This window comes from Pristis pectinata, chromosome 10, assembly GCF_009764475.1.
Source record: "Pristis pectinata isolate sPriPec2 chromosome 10, sPriPec2.1.pri, whole genome shotgun sequence".
Classification (NCBI taxonomy): domain Eukaryota; kingdom Metazoa; phylum Chordata; class Chondrichthyes; order Rhinopristiformes; family Pristidae; genus Pristis; species Pristis pectinata.
Window position 1 is genome coordinate 86563935 of NC_067414.1, and position 24172 is coordinate 86588106.

The following is a 24172-nucleotide window of genomic DNA, read 5'->3' on the forward strand; positions in this document are numbered from 1 at the left end:
AAATAGTAAAATTTGAAACTATCACTGCATATAGTCTACAATCAGCAAGGGTATGGTGGGATCCCAGTACCTTTGTAGCTAATGTTACTAATGAATATAGACAAGGCATCAAATCATAATAGGTTAAATGATTGACCAGGATAGAAGTGAATGAGGGGGAATATTATGGCACAGACATTTGACTCAGGTGATACAATGTGGCCCCTCCCATATAGCACTGCAAAACATCCAACTCTGATTTCTCCAGATCCAATCCACAACCTAATAAGAAAATTCAAAATGGCTAAGTGGGCAAAGATTCAATTTCCCCCCCAAAGGCTTTCAATCATTACAAGTGGAGTCTGGATAATGATTTTCTTGGTATTCAGGCATCTCAAAACATTATCACTGTGGTAATAAACAGGACTAATTTAACCAAAAGATTTTAGGGATTAAGAATTGTGACACAAGTCAAGATCTGCCTTAGCTTCATTTCCTTCTTTCTCCCTCCCCCAAAACACACAACAACATTACTCAAATAATGTACTGCAATGTTGTGACGATTTGACATATGGCTGCCAGGCAGTTTGCTTCAACTACCAATCTACTGCACAATTTCTTCTGCCAAGCATCAAATTGGCAGATTTTTGAATTTAAAAAATGATTTTTGACTAGTTACTGTTTTGAAGGGGATTTATCAACCCATTTTTCCAGATCAATACCTACAAGCTGGGAATAGAAGGCTTGTCATCTTCAAAGTGACAAAGTGTTATCAAGCCAAATATTTCCATGGTTGATCAATTATATGTAAAAGACTAGTTAAATTTGCCCTAGTATGGTAGTATTTTCCTACAAGCAGCTGTTATTATTGAACAAATTAATAGTTTTATTTCCACTGCTTTCTTAAATTTTCAATTCTTGCATTTGGAAAAGCATGGAATCATTAAGGAAGGTCAGCATGGTTTTTGTGCAGGGGAGATACTCTCTTTCAAACTGGGATAGTTTGAGGAAGTAACAAAAGATGATTGACAATGGTAGGGCAGTGAATGCTGTCTATATGGACAGAAGATCAAGTCAATTGGGATCCATAGCAAGTTGGATATAAAGTTGGTTTGGTCATGGAAGACAGGGGAGTGGTGGAGGGGAATTTATCTAATTGGAGGTCTGTGACCAGTGTTATGCCAGGATCAGTGCTGGGACCTCTTGTTATAGTACACATATTATACAAAATGATCTGGAAGAAGATGTAGTGGTGCAATTATCAAGTTTGCAGATGACATGAAGACTGGAGTTGTGGATAGTGAGGAAGTTGGTCAAAGGATATAGCTGGATATAGATTAGTTGGAAATTTGGACAGAAATGGCAGATGGAACTTAATCCAGCTAAGTATGAAGTAAGTCAAATGCAAGAGCAAAGTACACCATAAATGGCAGGACCTTTAAGGGCAGTGATATATAGAGGGGTCTTGGTGTACAAGTCCATAGCTCCCCAAAAGCAGTAACAAATTGATAGGGCAAAGGTGTATGGCATGGTCTACTTTATCAGTTAGGGTACAGAGTACAGAATCAAAGTCATTTCAGTTGCATAAAACTTTAGTTAGGCCACATTTGGAATATTGCATGCATTTCTGGTCACCACACTACAGGAAGGATGTGGAGGATTTAGAGGAGATTTACCAGGATGTTGCTTGGATTGTAGAGCATTAGCTACAAGGAGAGGTTGGACAAACTTGGATTGTTCTGCCTGGATTGGATTGGAGCATCAGAAGCTGAAGGGCATCTTGATAAAAGTATATAAAATTGAGAGGCATAGATAGGGTAGATAGTCAGAATCCTAGCCCAGGGTAGAAGTGACAAATATTAGAGGGTATAAATTCCAAAGTGAGAGGGAGAAAGCTTAAAGGAGTTTTATTTTACTTAGGGTAGTAGGTGCCTGGTATGCACTGCCAGGGAGGTGGTAGATGCAGAGGTGATAGCAAAGTTTACAGAATAGGCTGGGATTAGAGGGATACAAACTATATGCAGGTAGATGGGATTAGTTAGATTGGCATCAAGGTAGGTGCTGATACAGTGGGCTGAAGGGCCTGTTCCTCTGCTATACTGTTCTATATTAATTTAACTGCCCAAAAACAACAAGCTACTGGAAACACTCAGGTCAAGCATGTTCTGCTGAAAGAGTTAACATTTCAGATCCTTTGCTCCTCTGTATTCAAGGGTTATTGAAAGGGATCTGAGAAAGGTCAGTTTATATGGAAGTATTGAATAAATGGACTCCAAACTTCCTCAAATTTAAGCAGAGTTGACGACGTGTTTTTTTAATTGAAGAAATATGTCCAGTTTTTTTGAAGTTTTTGGTTTCTTTTGGTTTATTATCAATATTTTTAATTTGGGGGTTCTTCTATCATAATTAAATTTCTTTTCAATCTTTCCTTTTGTACTATGTTCACTTATTAAGAGAGCAGGAGGTCTAGATTACTTTCTTTACTCCGTGATTATATATATTAACTGTTATGATTGTTATCCTGATCTCTTTGCACCACATGTATAATTACTAATGTTATATATATTAATTTCCAAATTAGTACAAAATAATAAGATTGAAAAAGGAAAATACATTTCAGATCGAAAACTATTAAGGTTCTTCAACCCTAACCATCAACTCTGTTCTGCTTCCACAGATGCCCCCTCACCTGCCCTGTTTCCAGCACTTTGGCAAAGGGATTGGCTTTAAAAAAAACAGAAAAACCAATCTGTTTATTATTGCAGGTACAGTGTGGAACTGGCTCAAAATGCAAAGCCAAGGGGATGCTCAAAAGACAGGGGCTTTGCTCATTTGAGATAATTTGGAAAAATTGAAACTAAAGTTATCCAAATCAAAAAGACCCAAAAGTAAACTTAAAGCTAGTGCAGCCCACTCAGAGCAAGCACTTATACAAAAATCACTTCTAATAATAAACCCCTTACTCAAAATTTAAGTATTTCAATGTCTAGCCCCTATTTAGAGCTACTACTAATTTGCAAACATAGAAGACCTGTACAAATCAGTTCCATTTGTCACTTTGTTTAACTAGCACAGCAATGCAATACAATACAGTGATTGAGGATTGCAACTGCAAAGGAAAAATGTCACAATGCAAAAGATTCTGTATAACAACAATTAGCTGGCTAGGATCTAAGATTTAACACAGCACTACTCCTCAAGGTTTAGTTCTAATCATCTACATGGAAAGTACTATAGTAAAACATTTAGTCCCTTGAGACAGTTCCATTATTCAATTAGGTTTTTTGATCCACATTTCTTCAATATTATAATAAATCTGTCACTCCCAGTTTTGAGATTTTTCAATTGTCCAAGTCTCCAATGATTTTTAAGGGGAGAAAATGCACACTTTCCTCCCATCTGAAATGGTGCTTCCTGATGAATGGCTTGGCTCTAAATTTTATGGCCCTTTGCTCTGCATTTTCCACAAAAGAAATCTCCTTCCTACTTGTCAAATCCCTTTATTATTTCAATCAACTAAGTTAATTAGTCTTTTCAACAGTTCATCCTCAAGGTAAAGGATAGGTTTATCTCCTGACAAATCGGCACAGAATCCAATGTCTTCTGCTAGAGGTATGGTGCCCACAATTGAGCTATTGCACCAAAATAGGATTTGACCAAAACTCTGTGGAACAATGCAAATTCTGCATTTTTAAAAGGAGAGCTTTCCATTAGCTTTTCTGATAATTCAAGTTACTTTGAGCAGAAATTGAATTGAGCAAGCTATTTGAAAGCTTGTGCCTCATCATACTTCACAGTTAAGTACTATGAAATGGAAAGGATATTACATGGACAAACACCAATTTGTACCAATCGAGAGTCAAACAGCAAGGCAAATGAATTTTCTTTCCCCGAAGGAATATTCCACAAAAGGCATAAAAGTCCCTCCATTTAAGAGACCCTTCCAAGCATTTGAAGAACAAAAGCAGACAGACTTGTCGCACTGAAATCAGATTCCGACAATAGCACATCTATTCCTATCAAATCTTGAAGTCTCCACATATACTTGGGGATGTGCCAAATGTGTCAATTGTTCCACAGTAATATGCAGAGCTGGGACCAGGAGAAGGAAAGTGGGATTAAACCAAAGACTGAGCATAATTTCTACTACTCCATGTAGTTAAGCTGCTACTTGACATTGTTCAGAATTGTCCAACCACTTAACATTTCAAATTATATTAAAAACATACCTCCATTATCTGAGGTACAGTCTGTCCCATGGGCAGGATGGATCTATGAGAGGTACCAATACAGGAAGGTATAGGGAAAGAGTTGCAGCCTTGCAAAACTGGACCAGTTCAAAACCTCCATGGAATCTCATGGTATTGAGAAACATGGGCAACAATTTTTGATTACTACAACTCATCCTCCTTCAGGTGTGAATTAGTACCCAGCGTAAACACGATTTGGAACTACAAGGCTGAAGTGAGGGGGAGGAGAGAATTTCAAAGTGCAGGAGTATCTCATTGGCATCATTTCTGATTGTACAAGCACAAAATGCATTCTCTGCTTCCCTCAATTCTGATTCAAGCAATGTGCCCTTGCCAATATACCAGACAGATGAATCTGCGACTATGAATACTAGTTGGTATAATCATCTTGTAGAGACCTGTCCCACCTTCAAATAAATTACACTATCTTATGGTTTGGCACTCCCACAATGCTAACACTAACTGATCTACCATCTAAAACCTGACGAAGAAGGGAGGTGGGAGTAAGTAGGAAAATTATATTCCACCACAATATCTAGCCTCCTGGCCTTCATATCACTTTCTATTTTACCAGCATGCCAGGCAATCAATCCTAGTTCAGCAAAGCTTCTAGATGAGTGTAGAAATATCTCCAGCCATAACTTAAGTGCTAATTCAGCAAGGCTACACCATAGAACTGTTAAACAATAGTGAGCAATTGCAACATTTGAACAGGTATTCCAATAGGAACGTAGAGGGATATGGGCAAAATGGGATTAATGTTGATAGCATTACATTTGGCATGGATGACTTGGGCCAAAGTGCCTGTTTCTGTGCTGTACAAGTCTACAACATTATAGAGCAATTTTATGACCAAAACTCTGAAGTAATCAAAACTCTGAAGACCTAATGCATTCAGAAGTGAATAGTCACAAACAATTAAACAGATGTTTTCATCCCTTCTAGTGGGCAGCAGATTCAGCATGAATGCAAAAGACAAAGCTGAAAACTCAAATCATCTTCAACCAAAAGTGCCAGATGAATCCTGGCTTGAAGGAAATCACACAGATGACAGACTTCAACCAAATTGATTCATTCAATGTTATGAGCAGCAGCACTGGATACAGCAAAAGAAAGTCCCAATGGCACTGTAGCTAATAGCACTCCAATAACACAGTTCTAGTGCAACTGTAACAGATCTGCCTAGAGTAAAAAATCACCTAGTTATGTCCAGTAACAAAGCATATTGACGAGGGCAGCACTGACATAGTCTACATCAAGATGCTACATAGGAGACTGATTCTAAGAGGTTAGAGTCCGTAGGATCAAGGGGAAATTGGGGTGCAAATTGCCTTGGTAATAGATGGAGGGCAATGATAAAGTGTTTTTGTGATTAGAAATCAGTGGCTTATGGTGTATCACAGGATTGGTGCTGAAGACACAGGGATTGTTCAGTTTAAAAAAGTGCTGAAGTCCATCAACATTAATCTTGATGAATGGCAAAGGAGACCTATTCCTGCACCTGTGTTCATTAAGTGATGATTAACATTTACTAAACACTGCTTCATTTAAAACTGCAGCAGTTCTGGGCTCCACGTTTTAGGAAAGACATAAGGTTTAAGAGCATAGAGGGATTTACTAAAACAATTCCAGGGAAGCAGGAATTTGGATATGTGTGATAGTCAAAAGTGCTCCTTGGTCCAAAAGGAGAGTTTCTGATAGTTGTACTTAAAATAAATGGTGTTCCCATTATCAGAGAAGTGAGGAAAGGGAGATGTTGAATGAAGGCAATTGACAAAAGAACTGAAAGTGACACCAGAAGCATTTCTCCTTCAAGTAATCACGGTCTGGAATACACTGAGTAGTTATAGTAGTGGAGGCAGGTTCATTTCAGAGAGTTGGATAAATATCTGAAAGCAAGGAATTTGTAGAACTGATGGAGTATTCAGAACTGATACAATCTAGCTGTGGCAAGAACAGAAATGACAGCACATTTGTCACAAACTTCTAGTGTAGAAAAGACAAGTTTCTTCCAACACTAATTTCAAATTATTTAAAATAGTCCCATTAAAAAGGTGATACACTAGAAATGTTTTAGTACATGTGATAAATGAGTAATTAGTTTATAAACTGATCATAACCTCCTAAAATTAGGGAATACTACTAAGTGTAGCAGAGAAACAAAAAGGTTGTGATGGTGAATAAATTCTAGAGTCAAAAATAATGCACTAAATGAGAAAAAGTAAATGAATAAAAGACAAGAGAATGTACAGATGATTACAGAAAAAAACAAAGGAACAAAAGCTGAGGTGGATTCAGTAGCCAAAAATATCATAGAAGGGCTGACACCAGGGCTTAAAACCACCCAATGCCCATGTCAGTTCAGCATCCCCATTCCAAACACCAGCCCACAATTGGCTTGGTGATAGGAGTCAGAGGGTGGTAGTGGAGTGTTGTTTTCCCAGACTGGAGGCCGCAGGAATCTGCGACAAGTCCACTGTTGTTCATCATCCATATTAACGATTTGGATGAGAATGTAGTTGATATGGTTAACAAGTTTGTAGACAACACCATAATTGGTGTTAAAGTGGACCTACAGTCTAGGTAAACTGTGGAGGTGGACCAAGGTATTGCAGATGGAGTTTAAGTGTTGCACTTTGGTCAGTTAGAACAGGGTGGGAAATACAGAGTGAAGGGTAGGGCCCCAGAGAGTGGTAGAACCAGACCTAGGTGTACAAGTACATAGTTTGCTGAAAATGCAACATAGGTAGGCAGGGTGGTGAAAGCAGCATGTGTCTTCATCAGTCAGGGCACTGAGTACAGGAATTGGGATGTCTGTTACAGCTGTCCAAGTCAATGCAAGATCATACTTGGAGTATAGTGCACAGTTCTGGTCATCAAGTTATAGGAAAGATGTCATTAAGCTGGAAAGGGTGCAGAAAGATTCATGATAATAGACCAATACGATGATGTTGCAGAGACTGTAGGAATTGAGTTACAAGGAGAGACTGGATAGGCAGTTCCTCTCCCACCCACCCCCAAGAGCATAGGACACGGAGGGGTTACAACATGACTGAGGTAGCCCAGAAGTCAACAAGGCCTGGACAGTGTTATGGCACATGCTGATACAGGGGAAAATAACCTCAAGGAGAAATGAGGGGAAGCAAATATTGGCCTTGCCAGAAATGCATATTTTCTATAAATGAGCTGGTGTCTGACCCAACACCTGTCTGCCACTTATAATTTGTAGCCACAACATCCACCATTTTCTTCAAAAAGCATCCAAATTCCCAGCCAAGTTCTGTACACTAGCCCATGCAAAAGATCTCTTGGAAATTAAAGCATGCAGGGAAGGTCACATGACTAGCCTATGTATACAGATAGCATCCCTCCCTTCATTAAGGCAATCAGCCAAAAAATGTCAGTTGCTGGGGAGTTTGGGGGAGGTGGGAGGTGCAAAATTTGAAAAAAATAGAACTTGAGGGCAACCTGCTGCCTTTATAAATTTTGCTTAAAGTACTTGCCTTACTTGTATATAATGAAATTTACATTCTCTTCACCCTCCCTACAAAACCCCACAAGTTCCCTAGACTGGAAGAAAAATTTTCATTCAGCTGCCATGATATCTTGGCAGAACTTGATCATTGAATGGATCAGGAAGTGGTAATCAAATCAGTCACCAATTTACAGGTTGCAATATCCCATCTCCCACTGACATGGTAAGGAACAGACTTCATTGAGCTGGTAGCCATCAGCAAGCCACTTTATCAATCTGGCCTGGAAGTAATGTGGCCCAATTAAGTGCTGTGGATGTGGATGAGCTAAATTTGGGAGTGTCAAATATAACCATCTAACTCAATTTCAGACACTTGCCAAGGATTGGAATGAACTTCAGCAGATTCTGTTCCCAGGGTCATTCAGTGGCTTGAGGTTGCATCTCTCCAAGATTTCTAACAATCTTCCATAAAACTATGGTTTTAAAAAAACATCAAAACTCAACTTTTATCTCAATTTACTCAGCTTGAAGCATCATTATACACAGCATCTGTTAACACCATTTATTTTCAGTGTGATTTCAGTAATGGAGGTAGTATATTGCAGAATAAATATGTCCATGGGGATCCAAATAAAAAAAACTGAATAAACTATGCTTGGGCATAAAAGATTCATCTGACCCTGTACAAAACTGCCAAATGTTGCCAAGTCTTTCAACTTGTTTGAAGTATTCTTGTACTGACTTGTTTAAAAAATATCAAATTTGCAGTATAGAAGAAAGCCATTTGGCACATTACGTCCATTCTGGGTAAATGGAACCATATTTTACTCTACTTCAGTTCCCAGCCTTGCAACTTACAGCTCTTCCAGTGTTCATGTAGGTATCTTTTAGATGTTTCTGCCTGTACTAACCTTTCTGACAGAACATCCCAGAATCTGCCCAAAGTCTATTCCAATCCTCCCGTCTTTTTGGATGGGGGGGGGGGGGGGGGGGGGGGGAAGGAGGGGGGACGGGAAGAGAAAGAAATCCTTCTAGTCTTCAAATCGAAGAAATATCTACGTTGCTAGTTTTCTACCTTTTTGTCAAGTGAATCTTTGATCTTTCAATTTTGTACTCAGTCTCTGCTGAAATACTTTGTTCCATAGATAATCCTTGCCTAGACGATCTAATCTCAATCATAACACTCAAGCTCAGAATATCCTTGTAAATCTTCCTACACCCTTGTGCCACATTTATGTAAACATTGACTGCTTAAATAATGCACTTAATATTGAAATGCAGAAGGAAAAGAGTGAAGCAACTTGAAGGTAATTGATAGTTTGCGTAGAATAAACAACTTCTCTTGCAGTGTGGCAGCTGGCAGAATGAGAATGCTAGCTCAGAAAATGAAAACCAAGTTTAATTTAAGTTTGCAGATGATAGCCCAGTTCAACTGAATGTATGGTATATGAACACCATATTCATGTTGCTCTGAACTATAGAAATTATGCCAAGGAAAAATGTTAAATGACCACTTCTTAGTACTGGTCCATCCAAGCAGTGTTCTTCATTTAGCTGACACTTCCAAGTATAGCTGACTGACTGATACTGGTTTGGACAATTGTCTGCCACATTTCATTACAGTGGTGACCTTTACATCCATTAAACAGGCTACATATTGTCTGCAGGACAACTTACAGCAGATGGTATGGTTGAATAGCTGCCCAGTCTTTTGTAGAGATGCCAAATTCTGATACCCAAGGGGCTGACCAAGTCAGTAAAATGCAACTCTGGTCCAAGGAAAGACTGCATATAAACGCATGGACAGTCACATCTGCCCCCATGTCTATCAAGATCTGCTTATGTTCTTTCAAATCGAAGGGCACCACTGGAACCTTGAAATTCCCATTCTGCCATTTCTGGCAGATGTAAGCAAGCCAGCAACCAGAGAGATGGATGTTGCAGACTTGTGTAAATACAACAGAAAGTGGCAAAACCAGTGCACTAGGGAAAATGCAGTTAAACCCATTTAATACAGCAAGAAAGGAATTTTACTAACACAAGTCTTTTAGAGGAGCTAACTCAAGGTGAGATCATGCCTTGTGTAGTACATAAGTGGTGCTGATGATCAACAGGAGACTAAACTGATGTTTTTCTCTGCCACAAAATGTATATGCTGCAATTCAGATTCACTAGGTTGTGGGCCCCAATTCCAGTTGATGCACTTACTAATAGTGCAGCTTTATAAAAGAAAGCATACTATATTAACACTTCACTATTTGCTGTGGCCACTGCTCAAGTTTCTCCATTCACAATTAGGGAAAGGGGAAAAGTTCACAATAAAGTAATCTTCCTTCGCAATACCCTTGCCCCTTTTTAAAGGAAAATTTAGAGATTTACTGACAATTGCCTTTATTGTTCCTGAAGTTTTATTGGATGATCAGCATTGTTCTGTTTTACAGTGCCAATATGCTGGAATTACATCTTCTAATAATGTCAGGTCTTAAACTTCACAAAGCCATGCATTTCTTTGTCTCTTCCCTCCTCCAGTCTTCTATCAAGGTTAGTTTGACCTACATCAGAAGCTCCTGGCTTACCTCATTTTTGCTTGCTAGCCTTTGATTTCAAAACACTACTGCAAATGGGTCCAAAGTAGCATTGCTTTTCGTGACAGAAGCATCTCCCTTTACTACTACTTTAGGCAGCAGCATTTAGTAACTAGCAAATATGGATTGTTGATCCAGATACTGTTTAAATCCCACCATTGAAGTGGGACAATTTAATTACATCTGCAAGAAACAAGTTTCGACATCAAATTAGATGAAAAATTAGTATTAACCACAAAACCACCGGATCTTCTAAAAACCCAACCAATTCACTAATCTGCTTCATGGAAGGAACTTCAAGCAAAAAATGTGAAGAACTTCTAACAGCTCTCTGAAATAGTCTAGCAAGTTTCTTAGTTCAAGGGTATTTAGGGGTGGATAATAATGCTGGCTTTGCCATTGGCTTCCACAACCTGTGAAGGATTAAAATCCAATGCAACAGAAGTTTAAACATCAGATTTGACCTGGGATCACCTCATGTGTCAGTTATAGCTGGAAGATGTCAGTTTTATCAAGTTATGATATTCTTCTGGTGTGGCCAAGCAACAAATCATCTAATCCCAGGTCCCTATTCATGCTGGCTGTCAAGCAGCTATTTGGAAATTATGACAGCAGTTCATTGCCCAATTATTTCTCTTGTGCTGGTGAGAAATTACAAAGTACAGAAGTCTCCCTGGATATGCAACTCAGATCAAAGGCCAAGATGGAAGACTGAATAAGTGTCAGTGTTAACTTAAAATACTTCAAATAAATACCTCTGCATTAATAATTCTGAAAGTATTAGTGTGTATAAAAACTATTTAGCACTACACCCAAGCACTGTTGTAAAAGTGCTGCACGTTGTGTTTGGCCAAATTACAAGAGCAAAGTAACATGTACACACTATCCTAAGCTGTTATATTATTTATTCTTCTACAACAGAAATTTGGCAATGCAGTTTTAAAAACAGGCTGTCAAACATATTAAGTGATTCATTTAACTCCCCTTCAAATGCTGAACGTCAAACTAGCTGTCTTAATTGTATGAAATTTGCCTTTAAACAAATTAGAACTTGATGTACACACCAAGATATTTAAAGTTGAAGATCTATAAATACATTTGAAAATAATGGAAATGGTTTCATCTGTATTGCACATATTGGGCAAGCAGTAAATAAAATGCCTGCTTGATATCAGTAGAGACCCAAATCATTGATAGTCAGCTCTCATTTAAAAACTATTAAGTAATCAGCATGCATTTTAGTGCCATCAACTAGCAAGTCACTTATGATCTCTGATAAGCTTATTGTCTACTTTGCCTGTGAAATATAAGATTTTACTCAAACTATGACAGAACCACTGCAGGGCCTAGTACATTCACAGACAGCATAGTGGAGATCCAAGAGGACCAGTGTTGATGGCCAAGCTTAGGACTGAGGTCTACTTAAGGGACAGAGTCATTGCCCTCAGCAATTAGCTTAGAGCATTTCCATGTGATCCAACTTGGGTCACCCCACAATGTCACAGCAAAATGACAATCCATTTCCAGTGTGTGGCATTCAAGCACAAAGTAGTCTACTATGGAGCAGGTAGTCAGTAGATATTGCAGTTGACCATATCCAGGGATCTGTAGCTTAGGAACTTCAATCACAGCTCAGACAGATGCAATCCATTTTCTGGCCTCCATATCTGCTGGCTTCAAAAAAGCCGAGTATGATGAGACTTAAACTGCATCTTAAACCACCTAGCGTCTACTTTCCTGTAGATGGGCTGCAGCTAATCAACATCACCGACGAGTACATCAATGAGAACATTTGACCTTTGTGACAGAACCACACAAGCTCACCTGATATTTTAATTAATGCACATGGAAAAGTTAAAGCTAACTGCCAAGGACAGCAAAACTGTCTGATCTGTAGACTTGGGTCCCAAATTTGGCCATCAGCCATGGTATCAGCAAGTCAGTGTGCAAGAATAACTCGGCCATCTAGGTGCTTCTAGTTTACAGCTGGGCCCTGTAAAACCCAGTATATGCAGTAATGTTACCTTAAGAATCCTGCTCCCATGCAGGAACTAGGGAAATGTTAAACAGAAACTATACAAAATGACATCATACACAAGCAGCTTAGCCATTTGTTAACCTGATTAAACAGTGACACTAATCATTTGATGAGTTACCTGCCATCATCCCATAGTAGTTGTATCCCCTTGCAAAAGATGGTCTATGATTGACAAATAAGATGGAAGTTTTATTTGATATTAGAAGAATTTGTTAGAATTAGGTAGTAGATAGAAAATTAAGTTGGTGGAAAGCAGCAGTGTTACTAACATGCACTTGATTTGCAGATAGATACCACCTCGTGATATTACTTTATCCATCAAATCAACCTTCTTTACTTACTTACCAGTAGTTCTCCTCCAAAGCAGGACAATGTTACACATAGTAGCACATCATTGCCTTGGCACTCTTTCAAAACTGCACTTGTTAGGAAATTCTGGACTGATCCAAATAGCAGGTTTGTTGTTTCAGCACCCCATGATAGCTATTGTAGTTGAATTGTTATATCTGATCTTTGATGTCTTTAGGTTTCAGAGTAGACTAATCTGCCAAGTCTGCAGAGGATATCCTTCATCTCTTGTCAACCAGCAAGGGATGTCCCATTCTACAGAGAACAAAATGCTACACTCTTGAAGCATGAATGCTCACAAGTGCAGCCTGGACAGTGGACACAAACTGTCAGTAGTTGAACAAATGGGAGGATAAGTGAAACTGCAAGACTGACTGGCAGAAGTTCCAACAGTCACATTTACAAAAGAGGACTCCCCACACTGGCTGAAAATTCCACATGCCTTCCTGCTGCACACATTAGTAGTGATATCAGAGTGCGTTCCCCCCCCCCCCCCCCCCACAGTGGAAGTCTGTGACGTGCAAGGATAGTTGGTCTTTTGAAGTTTAAGATCAAAATCTTAAGATTTTGAGTATATCAAATGACACAGAACAAAGAATAAACAACTTAGATAAAAGGTCAGCCATGATGTAAATGAATAGAGGAACGGTCTTAATGTTCAATGGGCTATCAGGTTTCCACTCTCAAGGCTCTAAAGATACATGGGAAATGTAATGAAAGTCATTAATCCCAACAAACAGCATCTTTATGACCTACTTTATGGAGGAACATGAAGTGGGTAGTGCTACAGGCATTTCCATTTCCTGCTTAAAATACTTATGCATGGACATTATCAGCTGCAAATGACCAAATGCAACAAAAATGTAGTGCAAACTGTGGTTTTGCATCAAACCCAGGTTCTATCCTTCAGATTAACACACTTCTAGTGTTGCACACAATCTCCACTACACCAGACTCTGTTTCACTCCTTTCATCTAGACTGAGGTGACTGGAACTGAGTGGATCACAACAGGCTGCAGAGCTGTGACAAGTCACAAAAACAAAACCAGGCTTTTTACAAACAGCCATCCTCCCTTCCATTTGCTGGTCCATAAACTGCCTACAGCTGCTGCTGTTCCTGATCTGCCTTTGTGAAACCAGCAAAAGTTGACCAAAACCACTCTCTGCCAAGAGAATGAATGAAAACTGAAAAAAATCCAGCAGATCTTTAACCCTCACAAGGGTTTTTCTTCTTAAATGTTTTGGTAATGAATATTCTGGCCATTAATGGTGAATGTTCAGTGTCCAGCCAACAGTAAGTGCTAAGAACATGTGTCACAAGAATCCACTGTGCAGACTTGAAGCCACACTACCCACATCCAAGATAAAGCTGATGCTGTGTGGATGGGATAGGCAAAATTCTACTCACTGATTATATTACAGCATAACCATCAACATTCCCTGCATTCCACTCCTGGAAAGTAGTCTTATCCTGCATTAGTCATCTTCCAACATTTTTTGTATCTTGAAAATGAAACTGTAAAAAGCAATCAGGTCAAAAAAATACAAGTTTCAGGGACTGTAACAACTGATGTTTAACTTTTCCAGAACCTTGAGGGTGTAATACCCAACAAGGAACTTTGAATAGTAGAAGGACTGAATGGCCTATTAAGCTAATGGGCAAGTGATTAAATGTTTGCCTGCATTGGTTATATAAAACAGGAAGCTTAAAAAAAAATCAAAAAAAAATTAAAAATTTTGCCTCGTAAGGAGCTCAAGCAAACTATTTCCCCCAATTCACCTCACTCACCCTCAGTAGGCAAGCTTCCCAAACTCCCTCTTGCACTTAGCCCTCCTGTTCAGAGATACTTCGGGTATTTATAGTTTGATATAGTAACACCAACACACAGGATCCCGCACTCCTTGGGAACAGATCAAAAGGGGGTGAAGTTAAATGGATACTTTCAGGCCAAGACAGAACTGAACGTCCAAATCATCACCAGCATAAAAATCAACTGGCACCATCGGCCCCTGACCACCGCCGCCCTCAGGAGAAGAGAATGATATGGCATCACTGACGAACTGCAGGCACCAACGTGTTTCAGGGTAGCAGGGAGGGGTGGTGAAGGGGTAGGCGGGTACCCTGGCCCTTCGTGCTCCCTCCACCACCAAGCCCCCCACCAACCACTTACACGATCTCGTCGTTCTCGAACTGCAGCTCGCCCGCCGTGTCCTCGAAGTCCTCGCCGCCGCCGCGCGCGCTCCCCTCGACCGTGCGGTACGGCACGAGCACGGCGCCGCGCGCCCCCGAGGCGCGCACCACCTTCACCTCCATCACGCCCACGCTCTCGCTGACGTGCATCACCTTCTCCTCGAAGTTGAAGATGCCGGCGTGGTCGTCGTCGAAGATGGTGACGTTGGCCGTGCTGGGCGCCACCAGGCAGGCGATCTCCGAGACGGCGCAGGCGCCGGACGTCGCCACGTGATTGGTGGAGGAGGCGGCGGCTGCGGTGGTGGCGGCGGCACCGGCAACGGACGCCGCGTCGTTGGTGGCCTCGCCCGCCGGCACCCCGACGGTTGGCGGCTGCGCTGCCGTCGCCGCCCCGGCTTTGGGCGACGGCGCGTGCGCGGGTGCGGCCGCGGCCACGCCGCCCACCCGGAGGTTGCTGAGGTGCACGCAGAAGTTCTCGTCCTCCTCGAAGATGTCGTCGTCGATAATCCCCACCAGGATCTCTTTCTGCGTCTCGCCCGGCTTGAAGACCAGGCTGCCTTCGGTGAACTCGTAGTCGGAGCCGGCGTTGGCCGTGCCGTCCTCGGTGCGGTAGTCGACCGTCACCGTGTTGGTCAGGTCTCCGCCCCGGCGGACGACGGTCAGCGCCACCGAGCCGCAGTTCTCCAGGCACTGGTAGCTGCCCGGGTCGAAGTAGACGCGGCTGACGGGCCCCTCGTCCACCTCGGGCCTCACCTCCTGCATGGACACGGCCTTGCGCGCCTGATCGGCGGCGTGCCGCTTGAGGATGTTGCCGGCGCCGATCATGAGGCGGGTGGCCTGGATGCGGTAGAAGGCGCGGCTCTTGGCCTGCTGGCTCAGCACCTGGTAGTTGGCGAGCTCGATCAGCTGCTCCATCTCCTTGTCCGGGTGCTTCTGCTTCAGCTCCTTCAGGATGCGCGCCATGTCCCGCCGGGACTCCTCCTCTTGGTCCTTGGCGGCCCCCGCCACCGTCACCACCGTGTCAGGCACCTCGCCCTCGCTGACGGCGGCGGCTGCAGCGGCAGCAGCTGCTACTTCGTGCGAGTTGAGCATCTTGCCGTCCATCTCGATGTCGGCCTTGTCGGGCCGGTCGGCTTCGGTCTCCACGATGACGCCGCGGTGGCGGCCCGCCCGGTACTTCTTGTAGACGTACTTGTAGAAGAGTAGGCGGCGGTCGGCCACCCAGGCGAAGAGCACGCAGACCGGGAAGAAGACGAGGGTGAGCAGGCTCTCCCACAGCTCCACCACGGCGGGGGAGATGACGGCCAGGATGAGGTAGAGCCAGGCGTAGGCGAAGATGCTCCAGGCGGCCGTGACGAAGAAAACGCGCAGGTGCTTGATGCGCCGCACCTCGCCGTCGGGCACCACGTACACGCAGATGGCGATGATCACGAAGGTGTTAAAGGCGGCGCTGCCCACGATGGTGCTGGGCCCCAGCTCGCCGGCGTTGAAGCCGTGGCCGCACACTTCGATGACCGAGAGCAGGATCTCGGGCGCCGACGAACCGAGCGCCATTAGCGTGAGGTTGGACACGGTCTCGTTCCACAAGCGCACGGTGGTGGTGCTGGTCTCGCCATTGGGTCTCTTCACCGTGATCTCCCGCTCCTGCGAGGTAATCACCTCGATCGAGGACATGAAGCGGTCGGCCACGATGGACACGCCCAGGAACATGTAGATCAGCGCCACGAAGTAGACGATGGCCCGAGCTACCTTGTCGCCGACGGATGGGTCCTGCGGGTACCACACGGGCAAGATCACGCCCTCTTTGCACTTGTAGGAACCGGTGCAGTCGGACGAGTTGCTCTCGGCTCCGGGCACTTTCTCCGTTTTTACTTGTTGAAGGCAAGTGAACAGGATCGCCAGCGTAAACCCAGCATTCATTACATGCGAACAAGGCGCCGCTTTCCACGACCTCAGCATGGTGGTCCTCGATAGGAGTCCAGCCTCAATCTAAAATAAATACAAAAGCCAGTGAATTGTTGGTATCCATGCAGCAAAAACCAATGCGGGAACATCTCGCCATCAAATGAATGGGGCGTTTCCGTTTTTTTTAAAATGCATGTTACCACATCAGTAGATAACAGGGTTAATCTTACCCGATTATCACACTATTGTATTGCAGCGTAACAAAATACAATACCATTTCCTTTATATTTTCCAACAAGCCCGACTAATAAAGCAAGTCCCGGGTCCCAAGCCACCCATACCAAGAGGAATAAAACTCCGACTCCATTCATTAGTCTAAACTACGGTGTCACCAGACATTTGCTAAAATATTACTATACCGGGCATTCTAAAATGAGCAAAGTCACGTATGTCAGTTACGATACGTTACAACAATAACCACAAAAATACGCCAGAGTTCCCCTTTTCAACGCTATTTAGTGATTTAATTTTCCATGTCACTTCTGTTACACTCTACACAGCTGTCTTTCCTCCTCCTACATTTAAAATAAACACCACGGCATGGTAATATTTCCGTGCATGCAATCGTTTTCTCCTTGTACAGGAGATACCTGAAAGTGAGTGGTACAACTCCAGCCACAGAACTGGATTTCGAATCTGGTGTGCGATAAATATAAAAAAAATGATTTACAAGAGAAAAAATGCCATAAAAACCCTGTACAAAGCAAGCCGAACGTACCACAGCGTTCAATCGGTGGTTCCTGGATAGAACGTCCACTTGCCTTCGCCTTGCTTGCAAATCAGGAGCAGAACGGTTTTACCACCATAGCGATCGGAGAAAAAGGAGCTAAATGAAATCCGCTAGATCTGGCGCTTAGTCACAGCCATAGTGTACCGATCGGTCTCATGCTGGAGAAAATATTAATGGTTCTTGGAGAAAGTACGAAGCTGAGATCAAGCCTAGCAGATGTGGAATGGTCAAAGTTTCTCCGCATTATGTTTTCATTATTATGCGTAGAGCATTTCTGCGTAATATAACTGTTCACCGAGCGTCCGAGGACTGTGCAGCCCGAGCACTACGGCTGTCTAAGGCAATTACTATTTTCCGATTTCTGATCGTGAGAAAGCCCAGGCTTGCAGTGCATCATGGGCGCCTTGCCAGTATTCTTATCTCAGCGCGACCCACCTACTTCATTGATCATTCTGCTGGCCGTCTTGAAGAGGAACCATCTCCAACGTGCTCGGGAAGTGGAATCGAACAAAGGAACTGCTTTAGCAATAAAGCCGTTCCGAAAAAAAAAAATTCCGCTTTTCGGAAAGCCCAGATTAATGCAAATGAATGGGTACATGGCGTTTTCTGTTCGTAATTGCAAATGGAAACACCTATGGTGCTCGAATCTGCTGTTATTACCTTTTTTGGTACTAGGAAGGCACGCCAGGCTGTAAAGTACGAAGTAGCGAGCAACCAGCCACTGATCGGCCAGGATAAAACTGCCTTCATCTCCAAATGTGTCTCTCCGCAGTTGTAGGATTGAATCACTAGGCTCAAGGAGGCAGGCAGTCCGACTATTCATTCTTTTATCTGCAGACATTTGGGTGCCTGTACACGAAATATACTTCCAAAGTCACAAGTATCGGGTGCATCAGACGTACAGGCTTGCTTGCTATTCTTTGTAACCTTGTATACATTTGAAGGACTTTATTAGGAAGACTTGGATTCAGCAATGAATAGCAAGTTACAACAAATCCAATATCAATAACTTGTTGCTATTACATCTTGATCCGCATTACTTTAATTTCTCTGCACAGGCCAATAATTTTGGAAACTAAATTGTACTTTAACTGGCCGACATACCAAGTGACTGAGACATTGCGTTTTTGTCCTTGAAGCACGTTTCCAAATACCGCTAGGAACAGTTAGATTTGATTAATATCATACGCCTTAGTTTTGTCTTTAAAATTGAAGATGCACTAAAATGGCCGGCCCATCTGATAATTAAGCAAGAAACATGTGGAACGGCAAGGCAAAGCATTTCAGTTCTCTAGGAACTGCCACTGAAGGCACGCAGTTTGCTTCTGACATATAGAACCCAGGGAATGACAGAACCAGCAATTTGCTTTTTCATAAAAGCAAACTTGAAACGACATTGTTTTCGTTTATCAGAATCTTCAGAGCAAAGGCAAAATTCAGTGATTCAACATAGCATTGATTTCGAGATGATTTTATTGGTGCACGTGTAGTTAATCTAGGCACCAAATGCATTTTGGGGGGCGGGACTGAAATGATTGATAGGTTTCCTCATTGCTAGTGAAAACCTTTGTTCCATTTTCTATGCATTATATGATTGTATATCATACCTTAAAGGTTAAACAATGAACAGCAGCAGGGTCTCTCCCTACTAGATGCTTGTGGGATCCAGTTCCATCCTGGAGATTATAACCACAATCCCTGGGCAGTTTTGATCAAGCCACACTAGTATAAAATATCCTATTGCACCTCTCTGAAGAACAGCAGATTTCTTCCTATTTGTAGCTCAACAAACATCAAATTATCTGGTCAGCATCTCTTTGCCATGCACACATTGGGTGCAGTATTTTCCCCAAAACACATGGCTACACTTCTGGAGTTCTTTCACTGAAGAGCATAGCAGTTTTAGTATCAGAGCGATTAGTGAAGCAGGTCATTTGCTCCAATATACTTGTACCAATTCTAGAAGCTATCCAGTTAGGACCATTCCTTTGCTATTGGCTCTGCAAATATTCAGGTCACATCCAGACCCTTTAAAAGATTATACAATTTGTTTCCACCAGTCTTATGGGAAGTGTTTTCCCCTAACAACTGACCACAAAAAAGGCCATCTGTTTTTTTTGGCAATTAACTTAAACTTCTACTGAAACTGAAGTTTCAAGATGTGACAAATCTGATTTTTTTCTTCATGTGAAGGTCTTATGAAATCTCCTCTTAGCTTTCTCTGCTCCAGAGAGAATAATCCCACCCTCTCCACTGCCTTCATGTCACTATGGTGCCATCATAGTCAACTTGCCCAATCTTTGGCATTCCCCCCCCCCCCAAAAAAAAGACAATGTCTGAAGTTTAGCATAATTCTTTGACTGTGTACTTTTAAATGCATCATACATACAACCTTCTCAACATGTACTGCTGTCTTTGAAGATTGGTGCCTTGGTTTCTGATCTTTCACCTAGTTACTTACATTTTCCCCCATTTGGTAGGAATTTTTCCCTACTGAAAAGGCATCAACTTCACTCTTGCCATTACATTTGATCTATTTACCAGATTACTTTACATCTTATATTCTCCAGTCATGCGAACATCTTCCTCAATTAATTACTACATTTACTGATTTTGATATTGGCAATCTTTGAAACATTCTTGTATCTCTGTCCAAGTCATTCATGCACATCAACATGGAACATCTTAATCCAATTAGTTGGGTGTGGAATGCGACCACTGAACCCCACCATTGAGGAGCAATGATTCACTACACTTTGTTCCTTAAATTTCATATTCAGTGTCAGTGCAACCATCTTTAGCTGCTTGGGTGATGTTTCCTTTGCAGGCTAGAAGGGAGGATGTTGATTGAAAAATATACAATTGCATTTGCAGAATCTTAGAATATTAAGATTAAGATTCCAATTTGAGCTGACAAATAACAGGTTAACTTGTGCACCACATGCAAAGCAATGGCTAACACCTCTACATAACATTTGAAACTATATGACTATCAGCAGAACCTCAAGGTCACTGTGGCAAAAGGAGGCTGGACTGGGCACCCTGCAATAGGCAACTATCCCAATGTCCCATTGTGCTCCCACCATCCAAGGCATATTACCAAAAGACCCTGCATAATATTAGCTCCAATAATAATGTTTTAAACTATCCAAGAATAAGCCAATTTGATTGGTATCCAAATCCATCATAAACATTAACACACTTTACAAATGTTCCACCATTTACTTGCAAAGGCTTCTTTGACAGCACCCATCAATCCTCAACCTCTAACATCTGGGTGAAAACAAAAGACAAGGAAACCAAGCAAATGTAAACACTACCATCTGCAAATCACATTGTATTTTGGATTTGGAAATAAAATTCATGATTCCTTCATTGTGAATGGAACTATCCTGCTGGAATTCTGTACCTAACTGTCCTTCAATTCATCTCCACCTCCTCAAATGACATGGGGGATGGACAATTAATGCCGGCCTTGTGGTGATGTCCATGTCCAGTAAATTAATAAAACCCATCCTTTCAATTTCATGAGCCAATGTCTAGATTATGGGACTTTAAATACCTTTAACAAGTCCATACACAAATTATTAATTCTCCCCTCCCATTCTGGAGTTTTAATTACCACTTGCCTTCACAAGGATTGGTAGCCTCATTTGTATTTCAGAAGCTTCATTTGTATTTCAGTTTCTTGTAAAGTCACATTGTAGAGCTGTTTGCCCAAGCAGCAAGCTACTTATTGCCTAAGCAGCATGCTGGAAAGTGTGTCTTAATTCCTTAAAACTGCACCCCAATTCAAAAAACATTGGTTAATTTGCTCTGTCACTAACCAACACTTAATGGTTCATAGATAGCATACATCAGTATACAGATACTGGTTTCCATTGCAATAGATCAGTTGTCTGTTCTATTTCTATCTGATATCCCTTTGCTCAAGATGATATGCCTTTCTATTGAGTCAGTAGACAATAGTGAGAAGCAAGTCAAGCAGCTGCAGTCTCTTTAAAAATTTAAAGAAATGATGTAATAGCAATATTTTGGAACATACTTCCAGCAATGTCATCTGAGAAGCTCAGAATTTAAAGTGTATTTTATTTACATAATCAAGGACCATGAAGCTTCTCAAACCAATCATGCTCATTGAACCTTTAATCCAATAATTAAAACAATTCACTTGTTTTAAGGTTTATTCATTGATTAATGAAGTCCAGGTTTTTTTTGCTGGACTAGAATTGATTACTAAACCTGGCACATGCCCTCAATTTGGCCACATTGGGATGTTACTTCTCCACATTTCAGCGACAAAATCTTTAAAAGGGAAAAGCCAGTTTAGTGATCAACAACTCCAGTCAGAGGCACCAAAAGTCAGTTGCCGGGCATATTTTGGAAATATATACTGCAGGTTAAAATTTGCAACCGTTGCAATGAATCTTTAGGCTGGAACATATTTGCAAGCTGTATTATTGCAAAAGTAAACACAGCCACTTACAAGTCCACAAACTGTTGTATAGTAAATGCCCTGCCTGACCCAGTGGCAAAAGCAAGGCTGTTTATACCATTTACTATAACACTGGCAATCTCAAAGCTTATTGAAGGAAAGCTTGGGACAGGCAGTTTTGAAATGATCAACTAATAGGTTTGCAAGAATTCTCATTGACCATTATGGTTTTTGATTTATTTGAATATCATCTCACTCCTTATTTGACCACCAGTAGCATCATCAATAGATCAATGACCTGGGCATTCTGAGTCTGAACATTAAATTGGAGTATTTTAAGTGGCCCATGGAAAACAGGACTGAATGCACTCAAATGTAACCAATTCCAATTAAGCAAGTCAGTTTCAAAAACACTCTTTCAATTGAATAGTGCTGTGCAAAAACTCTCAACCCGAGGTTCATAGTAAAAATCCAAGGAGGTGGTTCTTTTCAAAGATAACTATGACCTAGCAGGGGCACTGTTCTGTCTGAAACTGAACAATCTGGGTTCAAGCTCCACTGGAGACTTCAGTACAAGCCAAGCTAGCACTGAAGAGGTTGCTGGACTATTGAAGGTGTAGGCTTGTTTGACTGGAACCAATTCTTGTCTACCATCAGCAGGTGTTCTTTGGTACTGACCGACATTCATGCCTCAAGAACCAAAACAAATAATATTCCAATTGTCATATGATAGCAATCTAATTACTTTGTTAGCATATTGGCTTGGTCTCTTGTATTACCACAGAAGACACTTCAAAATTACTGGCTCTGGTATACTAGACAAAATACAGCATACAAGATAGAGACACAAGAATCTGGAGTAACAAAATCCGCCAGAGGAACTCAGTAGGTTGAGCAGCATCAAGGGCAAGGAGGGAGGGAAGGAAGAAAGGAAGTGTTGACATTTCAGGTTGAATCCCTGCATCAGACCATACAATGCAAGGTGACTATTCTTCCCCTTCAACCTGTTCCCTTTGGGACAAAGGCACTGCCAGGCATCTAACTCCCAAAACAATTACATGCCAAGACTCATCTTGCATGGAATCTGGTAGCTTTAAAAAAGCTTTTGGTGGGTTTATAAAGATTAATTGCAATATGGAATCATATGCTAACCTTAAGAAATTTTATATTACAAGTAAAAACAAAAACACCAAACTCAGTAGCATGTATTTTTGCAAAACAAATTTAAATACCACATGACAGAGCCACACAGCACAGAAATGGCCCTTCAGCTCACCACATTGACACTAACCTTCTCACCCATCAACATTAATCCCATTTGCCCACACCAGGTCTGTATCCTTTTATACCTTGCTTATTTAAGTGCCTGTCCAAATGTCTCTTAAGCAGTGCTTGTATCAGATTCCACCTCCTCCTCTGGCAGGAAGTTTCAGATATCAACCACTGTTGTAAAACTTTCCCTTCTGACCCCTTCCTCTCAAAAACGTGTGCCTTCCTGTTTTTGATACTCCCACCATGGGAAAGAGATTGACCATCTGCCCTATCTATACCTCTGTCAGGTCACCTCCAGCCTCCTTCACACCAAGGAAAATAAGCTCAGCCTTTCAGATCTCACCCCATTCCTAAAGATCTCCTCTGCACTCTCTCCAGTGCAATCACATCCTTCAAGTTGTGTGTAGGATAACAATTGCACAGAATACTCCAGGTGTAGTCTAACCAGTGCTTTGTCAAGTTGCAACATAACATGCCAACTTTTATAGTTTATGTCTTGACCCATGAAGACAGCCCTGTCATATGCCTTTCTCACCACCCTGTTGTCTGATTATTCCTACGTGTTTTTTCCCTTGAGAAAACAATATTTAGAAATGTTCATTGTGCACAAACTTAAGTGACACAAGCAGACTGCGATTATTAAATTCATGATCCACTCCTACCTAAACAGCGTATTGTTAAACATCACCCGAATTCAAGGCAATAGTCCACTTCCCGTTTACAGCTCCTTGCTTAAATGGGTATGAATTTCACTTCACTTTCACTATGAAATAGCTGTAATATAATCACCTGATAAAAATATTTTGCCAAGAGATTGGTGTACAGTGCTTCGAGGGAATGGCTTTAATGCTATGCCCCCTGGCAAACCAGCGAATTACTGCAGTGTTGAACTCCTAAATAAATG

The 24172-nt window shown here is 41.7% G+C and overlaps 1 protein-coding gene across 5 annotated transcripts in view; it reads right to left on the reverse strand.

Annotated features, from left to right (window-relative positions):
• slc8a1b (solute carrier family 8 member 1b) overlaps positions 1 to 24172 on the reverse strand; it is a 177381-nt gene that overhangs the window by 151390 nt on the left and 1819 nt on the right. For 3 of the 5 annotated variants that reach the window (XM_052024762.1, XM_052024761.1, XM_052024758.1), the window contains exons 1-2: positions 17550 to 18037; positions 14847 to 16855 (exon numbers count right to left, since the gene is read on the reverse strand). In XM_052024762.1, coding sequence (XP_051880722.1) covers positions 14847 to 16825 — 1979 coding nt within the window. In that variant the 5' untranslated portion in view covers positions 16826 to 16855; positions 17550 to 18037. Of the gene's footprint in view, positions 1 to 14846; positions 16856 to 17001; positions 17128 to 17549; positions 18038 to 24172 lie in introns of those variants that run through there. The other 2 variants (XM_052024759.1, XM_052024760.1) reach the window with 2 other exon arrangements.